The sequence below is a fragment of the Amblyraja radiata genome, chromosome 10 (genome assembly GCF_010909765.2).
Source record: "Amblyraja radiata isolate CabotCenter1 chromosome 10, sAmbRad1.1.pri, whole genome shotgun sequence".
NCBI classification, from domain to species: Eukaryota; Metazoa; Chordata; class Chondrichthyes; order Rajiformes; family Rajidae; genus Amblyraja; species Amblyraja radiata.
In genome coordinates this window covers 20,851,495-20,875,517 of record NC_045965.1, presented here as the reverse complement: position 1 = coordinate 20,875,517, position 24,023 = coordinate 20,851,495, and the positions used below count along the sequence as shown (strand labels likewise).

Sequence of the window (24,023 nt, the reverse complement as noted above, 5' to 3'; positions counted from 1 at the left end):
TGTCAAACTGCTGGGAAAATAAGCCATACAGACAAGGAGGAGTTTTGGTTTCATTTGTAGATTGCACTGGATTATCTAATTTTTCCAATTGAGGTTTATTGGCCACTGCAATTATACAGTATGTGCAGTGGAGGGTTTGTTCTCGGTGTCTATTCAAGCAGTAAATTGAATGAAGTCTTGAGGAAATTCTGAATGCCCTCCTACATGATAAATGAAGATAAATTGTGGTGCAGAAGCTGGCTTTGTGCCTGAGGACCCTGGACACCATCCTTCATGACTGAGCCTGCTACTTACCATTTGAAACCTCTATCTATTGATTGGCTTAATCTCCAAATATTTGTAAATTTTCAAACTTGAATTTCCTCACTTCTAAATATCCACAGCTCTATGAAATAACAGAACATAATAAGACATAAAGACTTGAATAGAATTAGATTTATGGAAAGTTTGGTAATTCCACTCAGATGTCACCTGGGAGAAATGGATGAGGGCACAAAGACAAGGGAAGCTGATCAGAGAATCCACCACTTGTAAACCTCACAAAACCTCCTGAAGTCTAAGGCATTGTTGCTTCCTCTGCTGATCAGCTGGACTGCATGCCAGTTCTTAAAATGGGACAATTGTTGATGCCTTTGCAGAGAAGATTCATGATTTATTGAAACTTAGAATTGTTTTTCTTGGTCTCAGGAGAATCTTATACAATGTGATTTTCATACACTAGAATCATTAACGTTTTGGTATGTCATGTGATGTAGAAAATGTACACATCTTCATCTGAGAGAGAATGGTTGATGCACTCAACCTACCTCAGTAATGAAGAAGTGTACAAATTCCTCTCACACTGAACTGTATTTTTGCATATAGAACATCGATTCATCAAGTAACACAAAAAAAAAAGAGGATGGCCTTTTCTTTTCGCAAAGGCAGATCATAAAGAAGGTGGATGATCTGTAACATACTAGACAGTTGAAGAGCCTGTGGGCACAAGTAATGGTTGTGTGGTGTGAATGGAAGAGATTCTAGCAATGTTACAAAATTTTGAGATTTAAAAAATCAAGTCTGCAATTTATCCCATCAGATAAAGCATAAAAATAAGTTTAATTTGACACCTAATTCACTTTCATATCTTCAGTATTAAAAAAGTTGGCCATTTTCATACTCGGAAATTAGCATCTGTTCCCTATTGCTTTTCCATTGACTTAACTCAAAAGCTGTGAACAAGGACAGTCAAAAGCCCATAACTTTCTTAAAAATTAAGAGACCTGAATGAAATTTTCAGTTATTATAGATTGAAGCATTCTGAAACAAATATGAAACAAACTTACATGGATGACCTGAAATTAAAGCATATAATTAGTTAGTTACCTAATTGTAGCTAATTACAACATTCAATTACTAGATCTAAACATTTATCAATTTCTTAAGAAAAGATTAACATTTTTAAATAGCCTAAGTGTCCAAATAACATTCACCCACAAATTCACAATATAACATAATTTTAAAATCTCATTGTCATGAATTTATAGGCCAAATGGAAGGAATTTAGTGTTTAATTGCTGTAAATTAATGGCCATTTAAATCATCTAGCGAGTGGGATTTTGTGGAACACGATGGTTTGGAACGTTGTGGTTGCAGTGAATTTGAACCCCATGTCGGCAGGACAAATACTGCCGGTTCGGATGGGCCCCAATTCACCTTCTCGCAACTTAAAATTTTGATTAAAGGCATCTTAAGAAGCACTTTTTAATGTAAAAATAAAAGGCGTACCTTGCCTTGTCCCCTACGTGAGATCCGTCCCGTTGTCGTCATTCACGGCTATAGAAGATGATTTTTAATTTACTCTAGCAATTAAATTATCCAACGCAGTTTAAAAATAACTCCAGAGAACGAATGTCGGAGCGATTTTTCTTGAGCAACTTAACAGCCTGACGAACATCGATTAAAACAGCCTGGAGAAAACGGCATTTTAAACCAGCCTCTCAGACGCCAAAGTCGCGCACACAGGCAGTGACAGAACTGCAGCGCCGCTGAAGGTAAGTTTTGTAACATACCTAGAGATTGCTCTGTTCACTGGCTAAGTATTAATACAATAATAAAATACAATCATACTTTATTAGTCAAGTATGTTTTGCAACATACGAGGAATTTCATTTGCCAAGTCAGTCATACAAATAAAAAGCAACAGAAACCACAAAATACATTTTAACATAAACATCCACCACAGTGACTCCTCCACATTCCTTACTGTGATGGAAGGTGAAAAAAAAGTTCAATCTTCTTTGTTCTCCCGCGGTCAGGGGCCTCGAGCCCTCCGTTGACGGGACAATCTTGACTCCCGTAGCCGGCGATCGTGTCCTCCACATCGGGGTGATCCCGAGACTGCAAATCCTTGATGGTAAAATCCGCAGGCCGCAGTTGGAGCGATCCCAGGCAAGGAATCAGCCCCGATGATAAGTCCGTGCCCCACAGTGAGGCTCAAAGTCAGTACCGAGGAGAGCCTCCAGCTCCATGATGTTAGGCCGCAGAGTGACCGAAGAAACGACCCAGAAACCAATCACATTTCCGGCAAGGTAAGAGCCTGAAAAAAAAGTTTCCCCCGACCCCCTCCCCCCCCCCCCCCCACATAAAACAAACCAGAGAACATTTACACAAACTTTTAAAACACACTAAAAATAGCCAAAAAAAGACAACAAAAAAACAGACAAGTCTGTTGGCGAGGCTGCCAATCGTACGGCGCCCCTGGTGAAAGTATGCCACTGCTGATCTTAACAGAGTACAATTGCTTATTCAAGAAGTTACGACTTGGCTTGTGGGATCACTGGGATGGGACAAGTGGCGTAGTGGTAGACCTGCTCCCTCACAGCACCTAAGACCCGGGTTCGATCCTGAGTACGGGTGCTGTCTGTACGGAGTTTGTACATTCTCCCTGTGACCACATGGGTTTTCTCCGGGTGTTCCGGTTTCCTCCCACGCTCCAAAGAAGTACAAGTTTGTAGGTTAATTGCCTTTAGTGACATTGTAAATTGTCCCTAGTGTGCAGGATAGTGTTAGCGTGCGGGTTGATCACTGATCAGTGTGGACTCGTCAGGCTAAAGAGCCTTTTCCCGCTCTGTATCTCTAAAATCTATGTCTAATTCACTAATGAATTATGGGGCAGTAAAAGGAAGACTAGGGGTCGGGGTCAGATGATCCTCTTCTTCTTCTTCTTCCGTATGGTCTGCACAGCCTAAAGTTGTAGGACAACTTGTTCTAATTGATCTTATTTGATTGTGCACGCCGGGTCGATTGCATTCGTTGAAACAGTGCGGACCACGTGAAGGTTGCAATCTCCCACCCCGATCAGATGGTAAATCATTAGAAACAGAAAATCAAATTTTGTTGAGGATTATAACTTTAGACGAATGCAGTAGAATGCAATGCCTCAGATGGTTGTTGTGGTGTATCTTGCCTTGATCAGAATACATCGCAGCAGATAATTATCAATAGTGAGAAGGGTACTACCATGGTAGTGTTGGAGCTCTTGATCATTATGGGCTCAGTAGCTGAGGTTATTTCATACAAGAATTGCAGCCTGAGAATGTCTACATAGGCTGCCAGCCCAGTGGGATACACTGTAGTTCTTGCGATACTTAAAAGGGCTAGGTTATGAGAACATGCAATCTTAAATATTCTGGGAAGAGTACTAGCCTGGATGTTGGCATGCAAGTCCTTTAAAAAAAAATCATCAGCTACTCAGCGTGGTTATTTCATAGCATGAGGTTTTCCTATAATCCATTAAGTGGAAAAAAAGAAAATTGCTCAGAGAGGAAAACATCTCCAGGCATGGAGAGATATTTCAGTACAGCTGGGATCAGAATCTGTGAATTACTGCAGCCTTCTGATCTGCCTGCACATAATCCATATCCCTTCATTCTCTGCATTTCCAGATGCCTATACAAAAATCTCCTAAATGCCACTATATCTGCCTTCATCACCACCACCAACATCTTATCCTGAAGAATCCTCTCCAATGGGTTCCCTACCAATGATGTGAAGCTCATCAGCTTATAATTCCCTGGAATTTCTCTACTTCCCTTCTTAAACTAGGGGATAACATTAACTACTCTCCAGTCCTCCATGACCTTGCCTGTGGCTAAAGAAGATGAAAAGCACCAATAATTTCTAATCCTGCCCCTCTCAATAACCTGGGATAGATCCCATCAGGCTCGGGGGATTTAACCACCTTAATGTTCTCTAAGAGCCCCAATACCTCCTCCTTCTTGATCACCAACTACATTTGCATATTAGTGCAGTTAACTGATCTCACTGTTCTTCTCCTTGGTGAAAACAGATGCAAAGTGCTCATTGAGAATCTCGCCTACATCCCGCGACTCCAGGCATATGTTTCCTCCTTTATCCTTGAGCAGTCCCACCTTCTCCCTGGTTACGCTCCTGTGTTTAATGTAAGCATAAAAAGACAGAACTTTCTTTCATCAAACTGACTGCAATGTTGTAAAAACAAGCCTGAAGGCTTTGTGTCTCAATGCAAGGAGCATTCGTAATAAGGTGGATGAGTTGAATGTGCAGATAGCTATTAATGACTATGATATAGTTGGGATCACGGAGACATGGCTCCAGGGTGACCAAGGCTGGGAGCTGAACATCCAGGGATATTCAATATTCAGGAGGGACAGAGAGAAAGGAAAAGGAGGTGGGGTAGCGTTGCTGATTAGAGAGGAGATAAACGCAATGGAAAGGAAGGACATTAGTTTGCAGGATGTGGAATCGGTATGGGTAGAGCTGCGAAACACTAAGGGGCAGAAAACGCTGGTGGGTGTTGTGTACAGGCCACCTAACAGTAGTAGTGAAGTTGGAGATGGTATCAAACAGGAAATTAGAAATGCGTGCGACAAAGGCAAAACCGTTATAATGGGTGACTTCAATCTACATATAGATTGGGTGAATCAAATTGGCAGGGGTGCTGAGGAAGAGGATTTTTTGGAATGTATGCGGGATAGTTATCTAAATCAACATGTAGAGGAACCAACGAGAGAGCAGGCTATTTTAGACTGGGTATTGAGTAATGAGGAAGGGTTAGTTAGCAGTCTTGTTGTACGTGCCCCCTTGGGCAAGAGTGACCATAATATGGTTGAGTTCTTCATTAGGATGGAGAGTGACATTGTTAATTCAGAAACAATGGTTCTGAACTTAAAAAAAGGTAACTTTGAGGGTATGAGACGTGAATTGGCCAAGATTCACTGGCAATTAATTCTAAAAGGGTTGACGGTGGATATGCAATGGAAGACATTTAAAGACTGCATGGATGAACTACAAAAATTGTTCATCCCAGTTTGGCAAAAGAATAAATCAGGGAAGGTAGTGCATCCGTGGATAACAAGGGAAATCAGGGATAGTATCAAAGCGAAGGATGATGCGTACAAATTAGCCAGAAAAAGCAGCATACCGGAGGACTGGGAGAAATTCAGAGACCAGCAGAGGAGGACAAAGGGCTTAATTAGGAAAGGAAAAATAGATTATGAAAGAAAACTGGCAGGGAACATAAAAACTGACTGCAAAGGTTTTTATAGATATGTGAAAAGAAAGAGATTAGTTAAAACAAATGTAGGTCCCTTGCAGTCAGAAACGGGTGAGTTGATCATGGGGAACAAGGATATGGCGGACCAATTGAATAACTACTTTGGTTCCGTCTTCACTAAGGAAGACATAAATAATCTGCCGGAAATAGCAGGGGACCGCGGGTCAAAGGAGTTGGAGGAATTGAGTGAAATCCAGGTTAGCCGGGAAGTGGTGTTGGGTAAATTAAATGGATTAAAGGCCGATAAATCCCCAGGGCCAGATAGGCTGCATCCCAGAGTACTTAAGGAAGTAGCTCCAGAAATAGTGGATGCATTAGTAATAATCTTTCAAAACTCTTTAGATTCTGGAGTAGTTCCTGAGGATTGGCGGGTAGCAAACATAACCCCACTTTTTAAGAAGTGAGGGAGAGAGAAAACGGGGAATTACAGACCAGTTAGTCTAACATCGGTAGTGGGGAAACTGCTAGAGTCAATTATTAAAGATGGGATAGCAGCACATTTGGAAAGTGGTGAAATCATTGGACAAAGTCAGCATGGATTTACAAAAGGTAAATCATGTCTGACGAATCTTATAGAATTTTTCGAGGATGTAACTAGTAGCGTGGATAGGGGAGAACCAGTGGATGTGGTGTATCTGGACTTCCAGAAGGCTTTCGACAAGGTCCCACATAAGAGATTAGTTTACAAACTTAAAGCACACGGCATTGGGGGTTCAGTATTGATGTGGATAGAGAACTGGCTGGCAAACAGGAAGCAAAGAGTAGGAGTAAACGGGTCCTTTTCACAATGGCAGGCAGTGACTAGTGGGGTACCGCAAGGCTCAGTGCTGGGATCCCAGCTATTTACAATATATATTAATGATCTGGATGAGGGAATTGAAGGCAATATCTCCAAGTTTGCGGATGACACTAAGCTGGGGGGCAGTGTTAGCTGTGAGGAGGATGCTAGGAGACTGCAAGGTGACTTGGATAGGCTGGGTGAGTGGGCAAATGTTTGGCAGATGCAGTATAATGTGGATAAATGTGAGGTTATCCATTTTGGTGGCAAAAACAGGAAAGCAGACTATTATCTAAATGGTGGCCGACTAGGAAAAGGGGTGATGCAGCGAGACCTGGGTGTCATGGTACACCAGTCATTGAAAGTGGGCATGCAGGTGCAGCAGGCAGTGAAGAAAGCGAATGGTATGTTAGCTTTCATAGCAAAAGGATTTGAGTATAGGAGCAGGGAGGTTCTACTGCAGTTGTACAGGGTCTTGGTGAGACCACACCTGGAGTATTGCGTACAGTTTTGGTCTCCAAATCTGAGGAAGGACATTATTGCCATAGAGGGAGTGCAGAGAAGGTTCACCAGACTGATCCCTGGGATGTCAGGACTGTCTTATGAAGAAAGACTGGATAGACTTGGTTTATACTCTCTAGAATTTAGGAGATTGAGAGGGGATCTTATAGAAACTTACAAAATTCTTAAGGGGTTGGACAGGCTAGATGCAGGAAGATTGCTCCCGATGTTGGGGAAGTCCAGGACAAGGGGTCACAGCTTAAGGATAAGGGGGAAATCCTTTAAAACCGAGATGAGAAGAACTTTTTTCACACAGAGAGTGGTGAATCTCTGGAACTCCCTGCCACAGAGGGTAGTCGAGGCCAGTTCATTGGCTATATTTAAGAGGGAGTTAGATGTGGCCCTTGTGGCTAAGGGGATCAGAGGGTATGGAGAGAAGGCAGGTACGGGATACTGAGTTGGATGATCAGCCATGATCATATTGAATGGCGGTGCAGGCTCGAAGGGCCGAATGGCCTACTCCTGCACCTAATTTCTATGTTTCTATGTAACTCATCAAACCCATTTTGTGGCCCCTATTGGCCCAACAAATCACCCACCAGAGTTATTTCCTCCTTTCTTTATATTCCTCAAAGACCTTCCCTGATTCCACCCAATGCATTCCTTGCATTCACTCCTTTTCTTGACCAAATCTACAACCTCTTTCGTCATCTAAGGTTCCCTTTACTTTACCATCCTTATCCCTCCTACCTACTGGAACATGCTGGTCCTTAACTTTGATCAACTGGCTTTTAAACAACTCCTTCATGTCAGATGTGGACTTAACCAATAATAATTGCTCCATGTGTATCATCCCAAACTCCTGCCTAATAACGTTGTAATTTGACTTACTCCAACTTAGTGCCTTCCCACAAGGTCCAGCCTTATCCTGATTCAAAACAATCTCAAAACATATGGAGCTGTGATCACTATCCCCAAAATGCTTTTCCATTGATACACCAGTAACCTGGCCAGGCTCATTTCCCAACACAAGATCCATTATGTACCCTCGTCGGGTTGAACTATCCACAGACTGCATCTAGAAATCCTCTTGGATACTCCTCACAAATCCTGCCCTGATTAAACCCTCGGCACTGAGCATGTCCCAGTCAATAGTGGGGAAGTTAAAGTCACCCACTAAGACAACCCTGTTGCTTTAGCATTTTTTCAGTAATATGACAACGTCTGTACCTCTATCTCCTGCTTGTTATTGGGGGGGGGGGGGGGGGGTACCCAATCATGGGTACAATCCCATGATTGTACCTTTCTTATTTTCAAACTCTACCCACTTTGCCTCAGAGGACAAACCCTCCATATGTCCTCTCTGAGTGCTGCCGTGACAGTCTACCCGATTGGTACCAATTCCCCTCCACCTCTTTGCCTTCTCTCCCCATCACGCCTGAAGCATCCAAATCCCAGAACATTGAGCTGCCAGTTGTGCCCCTCTCACAACCACATTTCCACAACAGCCGCAACATAATAGTCCCAGGCACTGATCCAGGCTCCAAGTTCATCTGCTTTCCCCGCAATACTTGGACTGAAATAAACACACCTTAGCCCATCAGCTTCATGATATTGCTTCACCTCTCCCAGTCGGTCCATCCTTTGAGATTTACTGGTCCTAACCTCTCCTTTCCCATCACTCCTTCCAATTTCTGACCTACTGCTCTCGTACCCAGTACCCTGCCTCTCCAATTTAAACCCTCCCGAGTAGCACTAACAAACCTCCCTGCAACAGTTCATTATAAATGGCCCACACAAAGGTAGGTTGGATAAACTAGAACACTACTGCAAGAAATTAAAAGTTGGTTCAATGTTAAAATTTACACTGCACTGTAGCATCCTTGAGCAGACAGTGTTCATATGTAAAAATAACATTTGTTCAGTATAAAGATAATGAGGCAATGAGAGGATGGAAGGACCAATGCATATGGAGTTGAGCTGTTGACAATTCAGAGTAAGATAATTTGAGACTAACATAATGCTGTAAGATAATTATGGTCTTCATCCAGAAGACAATAAACTTGCTGAGATATAATGAAATTCACATTCCAACTTATGACTGTTAATATTTATTAAAACAGAAATAAAAGGAACTAGTAACTCCTTACTTTGCTCATCAGCCTTGCTGCCAAGAAGCTTTTGCATTGATGTAGCTACTGGAAATTTGAGGCATCGCTGGACAGAGAGTGAGCCATTAAAACTGACACAGGGAAGAAAAAATTCATATTCCACAAAAAGCACAATGGTGGCACGTTGGTTATTTAAATGTGGGTCAGAAAGCCACTCTATCCACCTTATGCAAAATAAAAACAATTCACTGATTTTCCAAACAAAATAACAATTTTGATAAAGACAACTTATATAAAGTTTAACTTGTGACATGCACCTAAATAGAAAAAGATGAAATACTTGATTTTTTTTTAAACTGACATTTATAAAAAATGTAATGGATTGTAAGAGATTCAAGGGACACGAGGTTCATGCAGGAATGTTGCAATCTTTTCATTCAATCACTGTAGCCATTTTCTTATTGAACAGTGGACTGGGCACAATGGGCCAAATGACCCAGCTCTGGTTTTATTTCTTATGTTCCAATGAATCAAACAGGTTATTAAATACAAATAAACACACATTTGCTGAAAGGTATTACAATTAGCACCACACACATAACAAAGATGTTTTTCACTGAATATAATAAAAATAGCTGCAAGATGCAATACACTCGAATCCATGATATAAGGGACATCTTTACATTTCCAAATAAAATACCTGAGAGCATTTTATGTTAGTGAAACTCTACTATGTTTCAACAAATGCAAGCCTCATTTAGTGAAAAAAGTAAACACTTTAGCGCATAAATGTTTTAAGCTTTAAGAATGCATGAACATTTCATATGTAAATATTTGTTTCATATGGTATAATTTTGCAAAAGGCACATTAATAACAATATAATTCCATGTATATTTAAATGGGAAATACTAATTTCCTATATTTTTTTATAAAACATTATTTAATCTATGTTATGGACGAGTGGCTTGTATTTGACTAAGGGAAGAGGAAGATAAAATACCAGGGAGGGTCTATTTCACTGCATCAATCAGAAACATTGCACGCAGTTTGTCATTTGGCAGTATTTGGCAGTGATCTGTAAAGCTGTTGCACCAGTAATAATGGACCAATCTATCTGGCATTTGTAACTCCAGTTTCAGCAGCAACATTTTACTAATAATCAGAAGGAAATTAAAATGAACAGATATTATTGCAGGAAAATCAAGTTATTAGAAAACTGATAAAATATCCCAGGCCTTATCCCAGACCTCAGCAAAGAATTTCCTGACTGCTCATGTTTAGGAATTTCTTAAGAATTGTGTAAGAATTAGGAATTTAAGAATGTCCTGATGGCTCCCGTGCAAATTTGCCATGAGTCCATTGATGAACACACTGTTTCCACGTGCAAGCAAGTTACAATCCCAACTAATATTAGAGGAAAAATAATGGTCATTATATCAGCTGTTGTAATAGCACCTTGCACCAGAGCTGTACAATTTAGGCAAACAAATATATGCACAATCTCCAAAATAAACTGCATGGGGTGTTCCAGGTGGGCAGAATACGACTTCGCTAGCAGCAGCATAAATGAGGTGTGAGGATGAACAAGAACAGAACCCTCTTTCTGTATTTTTTGTTTGCTACAATTGACTGGTATTTGTTTATCGTACATACAGTACATATATATGTTCTCCTATGTGTAGGAAGGAACTGCAGATGCTGGTTTACACCGAAGATAGACATAAAAATTGCTGGAGTAACTCAGCAGGACAGGCAGCATCTCTGGAGAGAAGGAATGGGTGACGTTTCGGGTGAAGACCCTTCTTCAGTCTGAAAAGACCCATTCCTTCTCCAGAGATGCTGCCTGTCCCGCTGAGTTACTCAGCATTTTTTGTCTTATATGTTCTATTCTCTTCTCTCCTAAGGACACTGGCAATTGGTGAACTACAATTTCACATACTGTTAGCAATTTAAAGATTATTTTCATGCCCGACTATTCTTCGAATTACCTTACAAAAAAATCCTGTCTTTATTTTCTGCAAATACATTGTCTATCAAGTCATTGAAATATTTACAGGAATTCCTGCTGATTTTATTCTGATAGCCCAGATTCAACAAGTGTAGAAATCATCTAACATTTCAAGGTTCCTGATCAACTCTTGTACCATCTTATTGGCAATATATATGCCCCTGCACGGAAAGTAGCCCATGCCCAGGCTGACGCTGGGTAAGGCCCTCAAGGTTCCCATCACGTATAATCAAGGCTGAGAAAAAAATTCACATTGCCATTTAAAAAAAATGTCCTTGAAGCAAAAATGTTGAATTTGGCATTAAATACAATTAATAGTACTTAACATTTATTCGTAATATGAATATTTTGAATGTATTTATCCATTGAAGGAAAAGGTAATGGTGTATCAATAGTGAGCCTCCATTTGTATAGCACATTGTTAAGGCAGAAGTGGTGTCAGGGTATATTGACAATGCCAGCTCAGAGTTCTGTACATTCAAATGCACTTATGGAATCTTACAAGATTTGTACTCGATTGTTTCAATGTAATGCCCAACCATATAAATCATCAAAGCACATTATGACAGATTTTAAGCTGAAGATTCCAACTCCTGAACAAATGTTACTCTCTGTTGATTGATCATCGATGTAATGCCTCTTCTGAAATGTAGTCGTCTTGCATCTTCCATCTCTCTTCTGCATTGTAATCATATTGAAATCCAGACTGCTTTCAAATTGTAGCACCTCAGTTAGTGATTTTCAAGCAATAGAGCGGAACTTAATTCCAGTAGTGCCCATTCCTATATCCCAGCAATAATTTTTGATTTATTTATTCTTCTGTGACTTTCGATGAATTAATTGCACTGTCTTACTAATCTTTCCCGTGTTATTAGGCCACAGAAATAAAAGGATGCAAGAATGAAGTGTTCAGTACACACGAGGCCGCAACTCAGGAACACACCCATCCTGGGTTTGGAATGGATTTAAAGCACACAAAACCATAGAAAGTAATGACTAACACAAACCCTTAGTCAATCGCAGGCAAACCTTTCAGATGGTTAGATGATATTTGGTCATCTGTATTGCTTGTTTTTAAGTGTTTAGAAGTTTTTGTTTGAAACTGAGGCACATATGACCTGAGCAGCTTTTGAGGAGGGTAATCTGAATTCAGGCTGAATTTCAGCAATGATTCCAGGTAAGATATTGAATACGTTTCAGATGGATTCTGAAACTTGAGAGATAAACATTTTTCCAGGGGTGGCAGCTCTTGGACAGCGGGTCCTCCTGTGTCACATTTTTCAGTGTTCTTAAGTGAATTCTGTTCCAAATAGCAAAAGTCTACTCCTTCATCAATCCCATTGAAAAAGTCTTTGGTTTCTTCTTCCAGAGATTCAAAGAAACCTTCTGAAGAAGTAATAGAACTTGACTGGGTTTCATCAAATTGGATTAGCTCTGTGAGTCTATGTTTTTGACATTCCCACAGATTATTAACTTCATTACCAGAGGTGTCAGTTTCATTGCCTGAATATACACCTTCATCGGAATAGTTGCTGGAGCACTTGTGTTTTTTGCAAAGTAGATCCATCTCCACATCTATCACAACCTTTGAATAATCAGAGTTTGACTGCGCACAAATGGTTTCCACATCGCATTCCATTTTCGTTTTCAAGTTATGACTTTCACAAAGAACCTGAATATTAGATGTGTCTGAATTTTGCTTTGTTACTCCTTCATTTTCAGAATGTATGGCAATTATACTTTTGTCTTCATTAAGTTGTACAATCTCTTCTATGATCGCCACAGCAAATATTTCTGATTCCGTGAGATGTGAGGCAACAGGCAGAACACCTTTATTGTGTTTCCCAAATAAGTTTGCAATAGCATCAGACTGCAATAAGAAAGACAACATTTAATATAGTCTTAGGATCGCTCACAAGTGTAAGATAGGGATACATCCAAAACAACCTTTCCTGACATCCATAGCAAATATTAGTGGTTTTACAAATAGCAGCTCAATAGCAACTAATGACATCACTGATAATTATATTCAGTTGTGACAAGTAGGGTTAGATACCAGTCATTCTGCTATAATGGAATTAGTGCATTCCTAAGAAATCTTGTGTTATAGAAAATTGTGTTCTAAAGACAACGGGTAAAAGGGATTAGGGACTAGGGAATTTCAGACCCATAATAAAAAAGTTATTTTATGCAAGATTTTCAAAAGTACTTATGAATAGTAATACGTTTATTTTTGTTATTGCATGCTGAAAATACTAAAGAGTAAGTGTTACATTGTTTAATGGAGTACGTTGTACAAGTGTCAATAGAGGCAATAGAGGCAATTGCTTGTCAATTTCAATGACCACCCACATTAAATAGTAACTGTGTTCTCAAGAGACAGTGGGATCTAATTACTGTGGGGAGGTTACATTAAATCTAAGGCAGCTTTTTTTTTTTGCTGAAGGCTGTATGAAGAAGGGTCCTGACCTGAAATGTCACCTATACATGTCGTCCAGAGATGCTGCCTGACCCACTGAGTTACTCCAGCATTTTTTTTGTCTTTTTCTTTGCTCAATTTCCAAAGTAACTTTTAAGTGATTCTCTAGTTCACGATCAAAATCATGTTACAACCAATTCAACCTGCATAATGCAAATGGCGTTCCTTAATTCATCACTCATGTTATAACCAATTTGTGTTATGGAAAGAATATAGCAGAACTAGCTATATTATAGCAGAATTAGCTGTATTATACTTTATTAATCTTTCAGTATCACTTTCTGCTCTTATGTTAATTTGACACAGAATGACAATAATAAAGTAAGCAAGAAATTTTAAATGTGTTGTGTAATTGAACAAAATAATAACAATGATACTAACACCGGCAGTCAGGCACTTCATTTAGAAATTATTTTTATCATTATTTTACATTGTTAATGTAGCACTGAGAAATAACTAAACAATTTTTCAGAAGGCATATTGAGGGATGTCCCATTGATATTCCAGTTTGTGCAAGTCCAAAGAGGTACCATCAATGTTGCAACAAACCACAAGCTTCCTTCCGACTCTCTCCAGTGTTCCCAGAAGCTGACTAACAAAAACAAAGGACATGCAATTATCTGTGGTCTTTAGCCTAACATAGTTTATGCTGAGTGCTTTTCAATCTTGTACAATGAATCTTAAACAAAAATACAGTTTTGTTGCAATTTTTCCATTCAGTTTTGATTGAACGATATGTATTTGTTTCAACAAGAATGGAGGGTTGAAACCCTGAGCACAACAATAGGCAGGAGATGCAGAAATCTATGGAATGGGACCAACATGTGGTGCTCGGAAGTCAACTGCTCACTCATGTTAACGCTAAACACCTAGAGATATTTAGGAGCAATATTATTTCCCCAACAGCTCCTCATTTTTCATTTAGGAGGATTTCATTGGTTGGTGCTTGAAGAAAAGGCATTTTATTTAATCACCAGATATTTAATACTACTCTTGCGTCTGAATCAAAAGTCTATGGTTTCAGATTCTATTCCAGAAATCTTAATATAAAGATTATTCTCTGATACCCAGAGCAATGCAGGGGGAGAATCACACCACTGTATTAAAAATGGTGGACACCCCTCTGTCCTCTCAGCTGGACTCAAGAGATTTTATCATCATGCTAGTTGACAAGAAAGTCGAGTTTTCCAGTGACCAGGCTAATAATTCCTCAATCACATCAGTGAAGCAAATGATCAGCATATTATCACATTATCTTGAGGGGAACCTTGCTGAATATATTTCTGCTGTCACTTGACCATGGTGACTGCATTTCAAAAGTAATTAATTGGTTCCAAAACACTGGAGAACATCTAAAGAGCATGGAAGGTGATTTTTAAATGCAATTTATCTGATATTTGTCACTTGGAAAGAACATTACAAAGCTTAAAGATAATTGGTCAGGAGTATCAAGAACTTGTTTTAATCTGACATTTGTGTGACACATGAGTTTATATTCAAGGTGTTTATTAGATAAAACCATCCATTAGATTTTCATTTTCAATTAATTCAGTGTTTTGATTATCGTACATTTATAAAGCCTTAACTCAACTATAAAATTATTTTATCAACCCAGTGTACATTAATATCTCCACCATCAACGCATTTCTTTTAGCAATATTAGTAAGTGATAGGAGAAGAAATAGGCCATTTGGCCCATCAAGTCTACTATGCTATCTCTCCCTCCTAACCCCGTTCCCCTGCCTTCTCCTTGATACCCGTACTAATCAAGAATCTATCTATCTCTGCCTTAAAAATATCCATTGACTTGGCTTCCATAGCCTCTGTGGCAAAGAATTCCACAGACTAAAGAAATTCCTCTTCCTAAAGGAACATCCTTTAATTCTGAGGTTATGACCTCTAGTCCAAAGCTCTCCCACTAGTAGGAACTTCCTCCCCACATCTACTCTATCCAAGCCTTTCACTATTCGGTACACTTCAATGAGGTCCCCCCTCAATCTTCCCCCCTTATTCCCTTTTAACCTTCACGCTTACTAATTACTGCACAACCCTCAAATATCCATCACTCGATTTGATCACCCATTAATCTTTGCATTCCGACTTACATATTCATTAAATACTCATATTCATTATTCATAAACACACAATTAATGAAAGAATATAATGCTTTAAAAACCCACCTTTTTAAAGTTAATTCCTTGAGCCCATGAGCATTTGTTAGGGTTAGGGACATCTCTCCAGACAAGACTTCTTATTCTAATTGTAAAGAATGTTAACTATTAATTCACCACATTTCTGACACACGTATTTAAATACTTAATGCAGAAGTATTGAACTAAAGTCCAACATTACATGTCAAATGCAACTGTTCAATTTGTCCAACGTGAGCAAGCACAGGAAATTGAATATTTCTGTTGAATTGAGCACCTCAGTGGATCTTTACTTACAGATGATGTGGTGACTGTTAGCCTAACCTTCAGAAAAATGCTGGATGTCAACTATTAATGTGAAAGCAAGATGCTTCAATGATAACAAGTCTTAATACAACTTAGCCAGCAGTGGCAGAAATGTGCCTTAAAATATCCAGCTAAAGCCTGCCTTGAAGCCATTTGGACCTTCTCATGGTGGGGTGGTGACAGAATGAACTTGGAGATCATTCAAAGAAACAAATGGGAGCAGCTGGATTATAGGCACAGAAAATGCAAAAACAGACAGGGCTTTACATCTAACTATAACTAGAGAAAAAAACTGAACATAGAAAGCAAAGGGAGCTGATGATCCATTACTTTAATAACTTGAAATATTCTAATGTTATTGAAAGTATTAAATAAAGCTGCAACACTGATAGAGACACTTTAAAGAGTGCAGCAAAATTACTGGAGGACACTTTTACCTCTCTGCTGCAAAACTTTCATTAATTAGGATGAAATTCAGGATCTACAGCAGTAAAAAAAAGCATAGAAACTAAATTCACAATTCAATTTGGTAGAAAATTTCTATCAGAAGGGATTTATTGAAATGATTCATCAAAAGATTAACCATTAATGTGATATTACTTTGTTTAATTTAAACAATCTATACATTAACAAACACACAAATGCAAAAATATAGTTATGAGTTATGCTGGAATAGCAAGGAAATAGTTTGCTGAAGAGCATGAATATCATTCTGAACAGTGGAAACGCCAAAACATCCTTTCAGATATCGATTGTTTCACCATTATAGCATATAGGTATTTAGTACTTGACATTGATTTTACACGTTCACAGTCAATGCATTTTTTGAATATTAAGTTTGATTGATGCAAATTAATTTGCTGTATTTGGTTGTACACAGGTACAGTATCATTATATATCAATACTTGTAATTCAGTAAAGAAGATAATCCAGTTTTTTTTCTTGGTTATTAGTTCCAAAATAATGACTGGAATAGAAATTGCTATATGCAACTGAATAATAGTTTTATTAGTAATAAAATTCTTTGATATATCAAATTGTGTTCTTTATATGGCTGGTAATAACCTTTAATGTTTTAAGTAACCATAAGAATTATTGCATGTACTTGTACATTGCAATCTGAATACTTATTTTGATTTTTTTTGATAATTATCACAATTATTTCAATATTTAAAGCATTGACAGTTATGCAGTGCAGAAACAGGCCTTTAAACCAACTTAAGTCTATGTTGACTATCAACTAAATTTATTTTATTCTCCGCACATTTTCCTTACGGGCCTGGCCCACTTAAGCAACTTTTTAGGTGAGTGCAGGAGACCCTGCGCTTGCCACATGATCGCCACATGTTCGTTGGTGGTTTCAGGTGAGTCTCCTTCATGGTCGCGAGGAGTTCCCACATTCTGGGAACTAGTCGCGGCCTCAGTATGGTCGCCGCAAATTTTTCAACATGTTGAAAAAATGTCTGCGACCAAAAATTGGTCGCCATGAAGAAAATCAATAATCCTGTAGTCGTAGGTGCAGTTGTAGTGTAGTCGCCATGTAGTAATAGGTAGTCGAGGTAGTTTTAGTTAATCGCCTTTGCTGACTTTCATTAGCTCATTAGGGGAAAAAACGTAAGCACGAGTTCTCTGAACCAAGGATAACCGACCGGTAAAGTTAAATGCCCGCCGAACTTCACAGCTATGTACTTCTCCCCCATTCTCCCCCCTTCTCCAGACTTTTAAAGGACTTACCGTACACTGTGCTAGCTGTCTTAACCTTCCTGTTCATCGCGGTGTGTGTCTTTATCACCTTGAAAAATCGCTTAAGTGCGACAGGCCCATTAGCTCTCCCACGATTCTACCACTCACCTACATATGAGGGTCAAGTTGCAGTGGCCACCTGCTGCTGAAATTCTCATCTGTGCCTCTGTTCTTTTCTAACACGTCTGTGGTCAACCTCTCTGTTACCATTTTAACTTCTAACCCACGCTGAGCTGGATTAACTGCTTAAGTAGTACATTGGACATAATAACTTGAAGGTAATTGAGGTACTATCACAATGTTTGAGAAACATTTGGAGAGGGACATGGTTACGATAGGTTTGAATGGATATGGGCTAAATGCAAGCTGGTGGAACTAGTGAAGATGGGGTATGTTGGTCACTGTGGGCAAATTGGGCTGATGGTCCCGTTCCATGCTGTATGACTCTATATCTCTCAACTTGATTTTAAATGACTTCATGCATCTCCATCTATAATTTCCTCCCGGATCCACAACACTTTGGAGAAATCAGCATTCTCCAATTCATCTCATGCACATCACAAATTTCCCAGGCATTGTCCTTTCCTCCATTAAGAAGCCTCTTTGCACCTATCTCTTTGACCAAGATGTCTTTATCCAGACATATCCAGGCTCTTAAAATGAAGCAAATAGCTTAAATTCCTGCTATTTAATAAACCTCTGGTCGTTTGACTGGGAAACTGTTAATGTTATACAGCCGTTCAAAAATAAAAGGGATAGTGAAGTTATGGCCAGTCAGCCTGACATTCGTGGAAGGAACATCATTGGAAGAAATCGGTAGGTCAAATTGTTCATAACGCGTGTCACATTTGACCTCAAAACAAACTTTAAACACTCCACCGAACCATCATTAGAATGACTTATTTACATGACTGGGATATGATCTGACTCAGCCAGTGTCTGCACTCACTGCTGCTCATCACCTCCCTTGTACTTTATTTACAAAGATGCAGGTTGATCAAAAACAGTCATCATTGATTGAAGACCATGTCTGATTAACACTTGAATTTAGTAAAGTGGTAACAATGAGCAAGTTTAGAACTTAGGATTCCAAGGAAAGTGGAAGGAAAGGAAGTGGACACAACTGGTGAAGATCAAAGTGTAAAGGTCGGCAAGAACTTAACCAAGAGGGAAATATAGTAGTGTTGCGATATCGCAGAACTCAGGCCAGGTCTGTTTTCCTAACAATGATTCAGCCTTAAACGTTGAATCATGATTGAGATGGTGTGATAATATCAACATTAGTAGAGAGATAGACAGTGAGGAAAAGAGCTGTAGACTGCAGGAAGATATTGAATAGATAGGTAACACGGGCAAAAAAAATAGCAAATGTAGTTGAATCCAGAGCACTTTGAGATAATATGTCTGGGAAGGCAAGCTAGGTCCGAGTGCACATGTTATACCGTATGGTGGTACGTGTTGAGGATTTGGGGGGGGGGGGATTCATGAAATAATAGGTCAGGTAGATCAGGCAGTTAAGGAGACATTAGATAAACTTGCCTTTAGTATCTGATGTTTAGAATGCAAGAGCATGGTGGTCACATTGAATCATTAAATAAGCAACAGAGAAAGTAAAGTATACAGTTCTGATCACCAAGTCAAAAGAACAATATAATATTCCAAGAGAGGGTGCAGAAATAAAGCTAGTTATACAGACAGGAATACGGACTCACATTTGCCTGTGCCCTTCAGGGTAGGCATTGATCTTGAACTATTCATTCCACCATCTTCTTGTGCTTGCCACACAACACAAAGTGTAAATTCAAAGTGTGCCACGAGTTCTGGCATGAACCTCATGATATGTTTAGTTTAGAGATATAGTGTGGAAACAGGCCCTTCAGCTCACCGAGTCCATGCCGACCATCGATCATTCGTTCACACTAGTTCAATGTTATCCAACTTTTGCATCCTACACACTGGATGACAGGAACTAATGAACCTACAAACTTGCACATCTTTGGGATGTGGGAGGAAGCCAGAGCACCTGAAGAAAACCCACGCAGTCACAGGGAGAACATGCAAACTCCACACAGATTATGTTAAAGTTAAACTAGCGCTTATAAATAATCATTTCATTTTGATTGCTACAAATCTCCAATTTCCAAAACGATTTCATTTCAAGTTGATATTTTGAAAAAAAAAACCAAGGATGCGACAGTGATCTCTGAAGCACGTTGTATAGCACTATTAGAAAATGAACCATTTCAATGTTAATCTGATATGATTTAACAAGGATGTACAAACATACCTTTGCTTGGATATCAAAAAGGTTCCAATCAATAAAACGGAGGATAAAAATACAAGTGGTAAAATAATGTTCTGCATTCCAGTGTTATTGGCTCTTGTCACCTCCCCTGAAAGATAAATAGCATTTGGATGTCATTCTTTATAATTACAGGGAAAAGTCTATGAAACTGCACTATCTCAGAGTAATGAAGACAGTAGGTTGTTAATATGACATAAAAATCAGCATAAATGTTCCTTTAATGTTTGGCTGGCTAAGTGTATTATTGACCTTTACAGCACAGAGGTTTATGGATCAATCTAATGCATACATTGAAGCTAAATGATTAACTAAAGGTGGCAGCTAAGTGCCCCATCTGACATCAGTGTTTATTAATCAAGGTGGGTGATGAAATTAGTTTCTGCTGGAGGAACTCAATGGAGGGAAAAGGACAATTGACATTTTGGGTCGAGAGTGTCCCTCAGTCCAGAGGTAGTGTCTCGAACCGAACCACAGACTGTCTGTTTCCCTTCACTGATGCTGCCTGACACAGAGTTCCTCCTGCAGATTACCTTTTGCTCAAGTCTCCAGAACCTACAGTCACTTTCTCAGTATTTACTTTAATGTCATTTTAACTGAATACTTACATACACAGAAGAAACAAAAAATTGTTTCTCAATCAGTTCCCGTCAGTGCAGTTAATAAAAACAGAATAAATACATACAGCTTTAAAATTAAAATTAACATATCTAAAACAGGCCTAAAAATTGAACTAAAAATAGACATTGAGACCGAACAGTGGCTTTGCTTTGACAGGTGCCTAGCTGTCAAATTATGGGCGAGGTTAGATGTTGTTGGTGTATGATGTATGGGGAGGGAACACAGTCCATTAACCAGTCTTATTGCCTGTGGAAAGAAGCTGTGTAGCATCCTGCTGGTTCTGCAGCTGATGCTCCTGTACCTCTTCCCTGATGGCAGAATGGAGAAGATGTGGTATGATGGGTGATAAGGGTCCTTAATAACGGAGAAGACTCTTCGGATGCTGCGCTTCTGATAGATCTCCAACCGGAAAGTGAGTGGAGCACCAATGATCCACTTCTGGCTCCAAGGAAAAGCCTGCATTGTGGTGTCACCCAATATAACATTACAAGTCCCACACATGAATGAAGAGAAGTATCAGAAGATTGCTAAGATCAGTGGACCCCAACATAAGTCAGCTACTTCAGAGACAAAAAATAAAGAGGACAGTTGTTTTAGTAAATACTCACATTGTTACTGAATGCAGTCTGAATTATTGCAGAGCACACATTGATAAAAGCAACATTTAGAAAGATAGAAGCAGGCAATGCAAAACTATAAAATGCACAATGCCATTCCACGAATCACAAGGACTAGGTATGTTGCAAAGCGTACCTGAAGCGTCGTTGAAAATCTGTCCCAGCCCGTGTGCGCGATTTTGGCGCCGTTTAGAGGGGGGCGGGCTTAAAACGCGATTTTCTCTAGGCTGTTCCAATCGAAGATGTTCAGCCTAGTTAATTATTAACGAAAAATCGCTGGAAGACCCCGTCGCAAAAGCTATTATTAGTTTTAAAGGCCTCGTGTAATAGTTAGAGTAGTTTAAAAATCAATCTCTAAACCCGCGACCACCGACAGCCGTCAGGTTCCCATAGAGCAAACAACTGAAGGTAGGCTGCTTATTTTTACATTAAAAAGGGCTTCTTAAGATCCCTTTATACAAAGTTTAATATTGCGAGTAGCTCATTTTGGGCCCATTATATTCCGCAGTATTTTTCTGGGCATTTGAGGCACAAATCTACCGCAATGTGAACGTTCTAAACCAGCGCGTTCACAGGATCCCACTAGAAAGCTGATTTAAAATGGACTTTAATTTACAGCAATTAAACACTAAATTCCTTCCATTTGGCCTATAAATTAATGTAAATGAGATTTTAAAATCATGTTTTATTGTGAATTATTTATGAATATTATTTGGACACTTAGGCTATTTAAAAATGTTAATCATTTATTAAGAAATGGATAGATGTTTAGATCTAGTAATTGAAGTTTGGAATTAGCTACACTTGGGTAACTAACTAATTATATGCTTTAATTTCAGGTCATCCAAGTAAGATTATTTTATATTTGTTTCAGAATGGTTCAATCTACGATAACTGAAAATTTCATTCAGTTCTCTTAATTTTTAAGAAGGTTATGGGCTTTTGACTGCACACGATCACAGCTTTTTTGTTATGTCCATAGAAAATCAATAGGGAACAAGATGCTAATTTCCGAGTATGAAAATGGCCATAACTTTTTAAATACTTGAGATATGAAAGTGAATTAGGTGTCAAATTAAACTTCTTTTTATGCTTTATCTGATGGGATAAATTACAGACTTGATTTTTTAAATCTCAAAATTTTGTAACATTGCTACAAGGACTCGTCGCTTTAAGGATTTGACACAGAAAAGAAAATATTGCTCATTTACCATGAGATGAATCATGTCACTATGGTTACAATGTTGTGACTAAATGGGCAATTTTGTCCCACACTACAATTCTTCCGATCTTTTGTTAATTTTCAATTTTGTTGATGCCTCCTTCTATTTCCCAAATGCTTCTGAGCATATTAGTGAAGAACATTCAGAACAGTGGTCCACACCACCATTGACAAAATTGTATATTCCAATACTGTGATTTAAATGCTAGATGAAATCAGTAAGGTATTCATACGTCATTTTCTATGTTTTCATATTTATAAAGATATATTTAAATCCCTGCAACACACTAACTGCACTCTGCAATTGCAGGGACCAGTGAATCCTAGATATGCTTATTGTGAACTTTTGTATTCATTAAGTTAAAACGATATTGATGTTATTGTAGACATTCAGACTAAGGCATGAAGCAATTGGAAGGTCAGACATTCTTGATGATATTTTAGAAGTAATTTTAAGGCAGTCAAGCAGTTTGAGGCATTAATGATGAGAAAAGCAATATATAAGCAGATGAATTTAACAACCAATTTCAATCCAGGTAAGAAATGAAATCACCTCCCTGCATCAACATGATCCATCTCAACTCATCCTGATCATTTCCGCCTCTGATTTCTCAACCATTCGGTCCTCCCAAAATCTCTTGCTTTCCTCTGTAAATATATGTCAATATATGGGTTAAGGGGAGTGTCCTGCTACATAAGCAGATCTCACCTGGAGATCAGGAGTTTACAGGTAGTTGAGCTCGAGGCAACACCCTCGCTCAGCAGCAGCAGCAGCAGCAGCAGCAGCAGCAGCAGCAGCAATGACTTAGTATGTTAGAGGACCAAACTTGCATGTACACCAACCATGTAATGTCTGAATAAAGCAACTGTTTTTTCACCACATTTGGTGCCGCTACATTGGTGACACGTGACGATCCAAATTAGGGATTTCTCCCGACACACCAGCCTCGGGAGACCTGATGTCTGCAGCCGACAGCCCAGCCCTGCTGAACGACGCTGCCGCCAACCTGGCCCTACCGTAAGGTATGCCGCAGGGCACCCGGGTCGATGGGAACGGTCCGGGCCTTGTTTGACGGCTGCTAATCTCTCCCGCACGGCTGAGAGCCGCGGCTGCCGCCGCTCCCCCACAAGCTGCTGCCCACCAGAGCTGTGAGGCTGTGGCTGCTGTCGCTCTCCCACCAGCCATCGCTCCCCCACCAGCCGCCGCTCCCCCACCAGCTGCTGCAGGAGCTGCGAGTTTAGCAGCCCCCAGCATCACTGCCGCCCGCCGCAGGAGCGGGGAGAGAGCAGACCCGCCCATTACCCCGCAGGCCGCTGCTCAAGGCCTAGCCTCCCGATAGAGCAGGCCTACCTGGGGCGGCTGCCCGAAGACATCCTTTTGCACCTCACCAGCGCGGACCCGAAGATCCCCGGGCATTGGCTACCTGTCCGGTCGGGCTGCAGTTGGCCCAACAGTGGGGTGGAGCCTCGGCCAGTCGTGAGCCAGTGGTCCTGCGACGGATTCCTCAGCAGCTTCCAGCCTCCGCCAAGGGCGTGTCAGCGCAGCCGGTCTCCAACGACAGGGGCGACGGTGGGTGGAGTCCCTACCTGCAGCAGTGGGGTGAGGCCC

The 24,023-nt window shown here is 39.8% G+C and overlaps 1 protein-coding gene across 1 annotated transcript in view; it reads right to left on the bottom strand.

The window, feature by feature from the left end:
* Positions 1-11,325: 11,325 nt before the first annotated feature.
* The window catches only part of lepr (leptin receptor), an 87,009-nt gene continuing 74,311 nt past the window's right edge, over positions 11,326-24,023 (bottom strand). The window contains 3 exon segments of the mRNA XM_033029136.1: positions 11,326-12,844; positions 15,634-15,709; positions 19,940-20,045. Coding sequence (XP_032885027.1) covers positions 11,984-12,844; positions 15,634-15,709; positions 19,940-20,045 — 1,043 coding nt within the window. The 3' untranslated portion in view covers positions 11,326-11,983.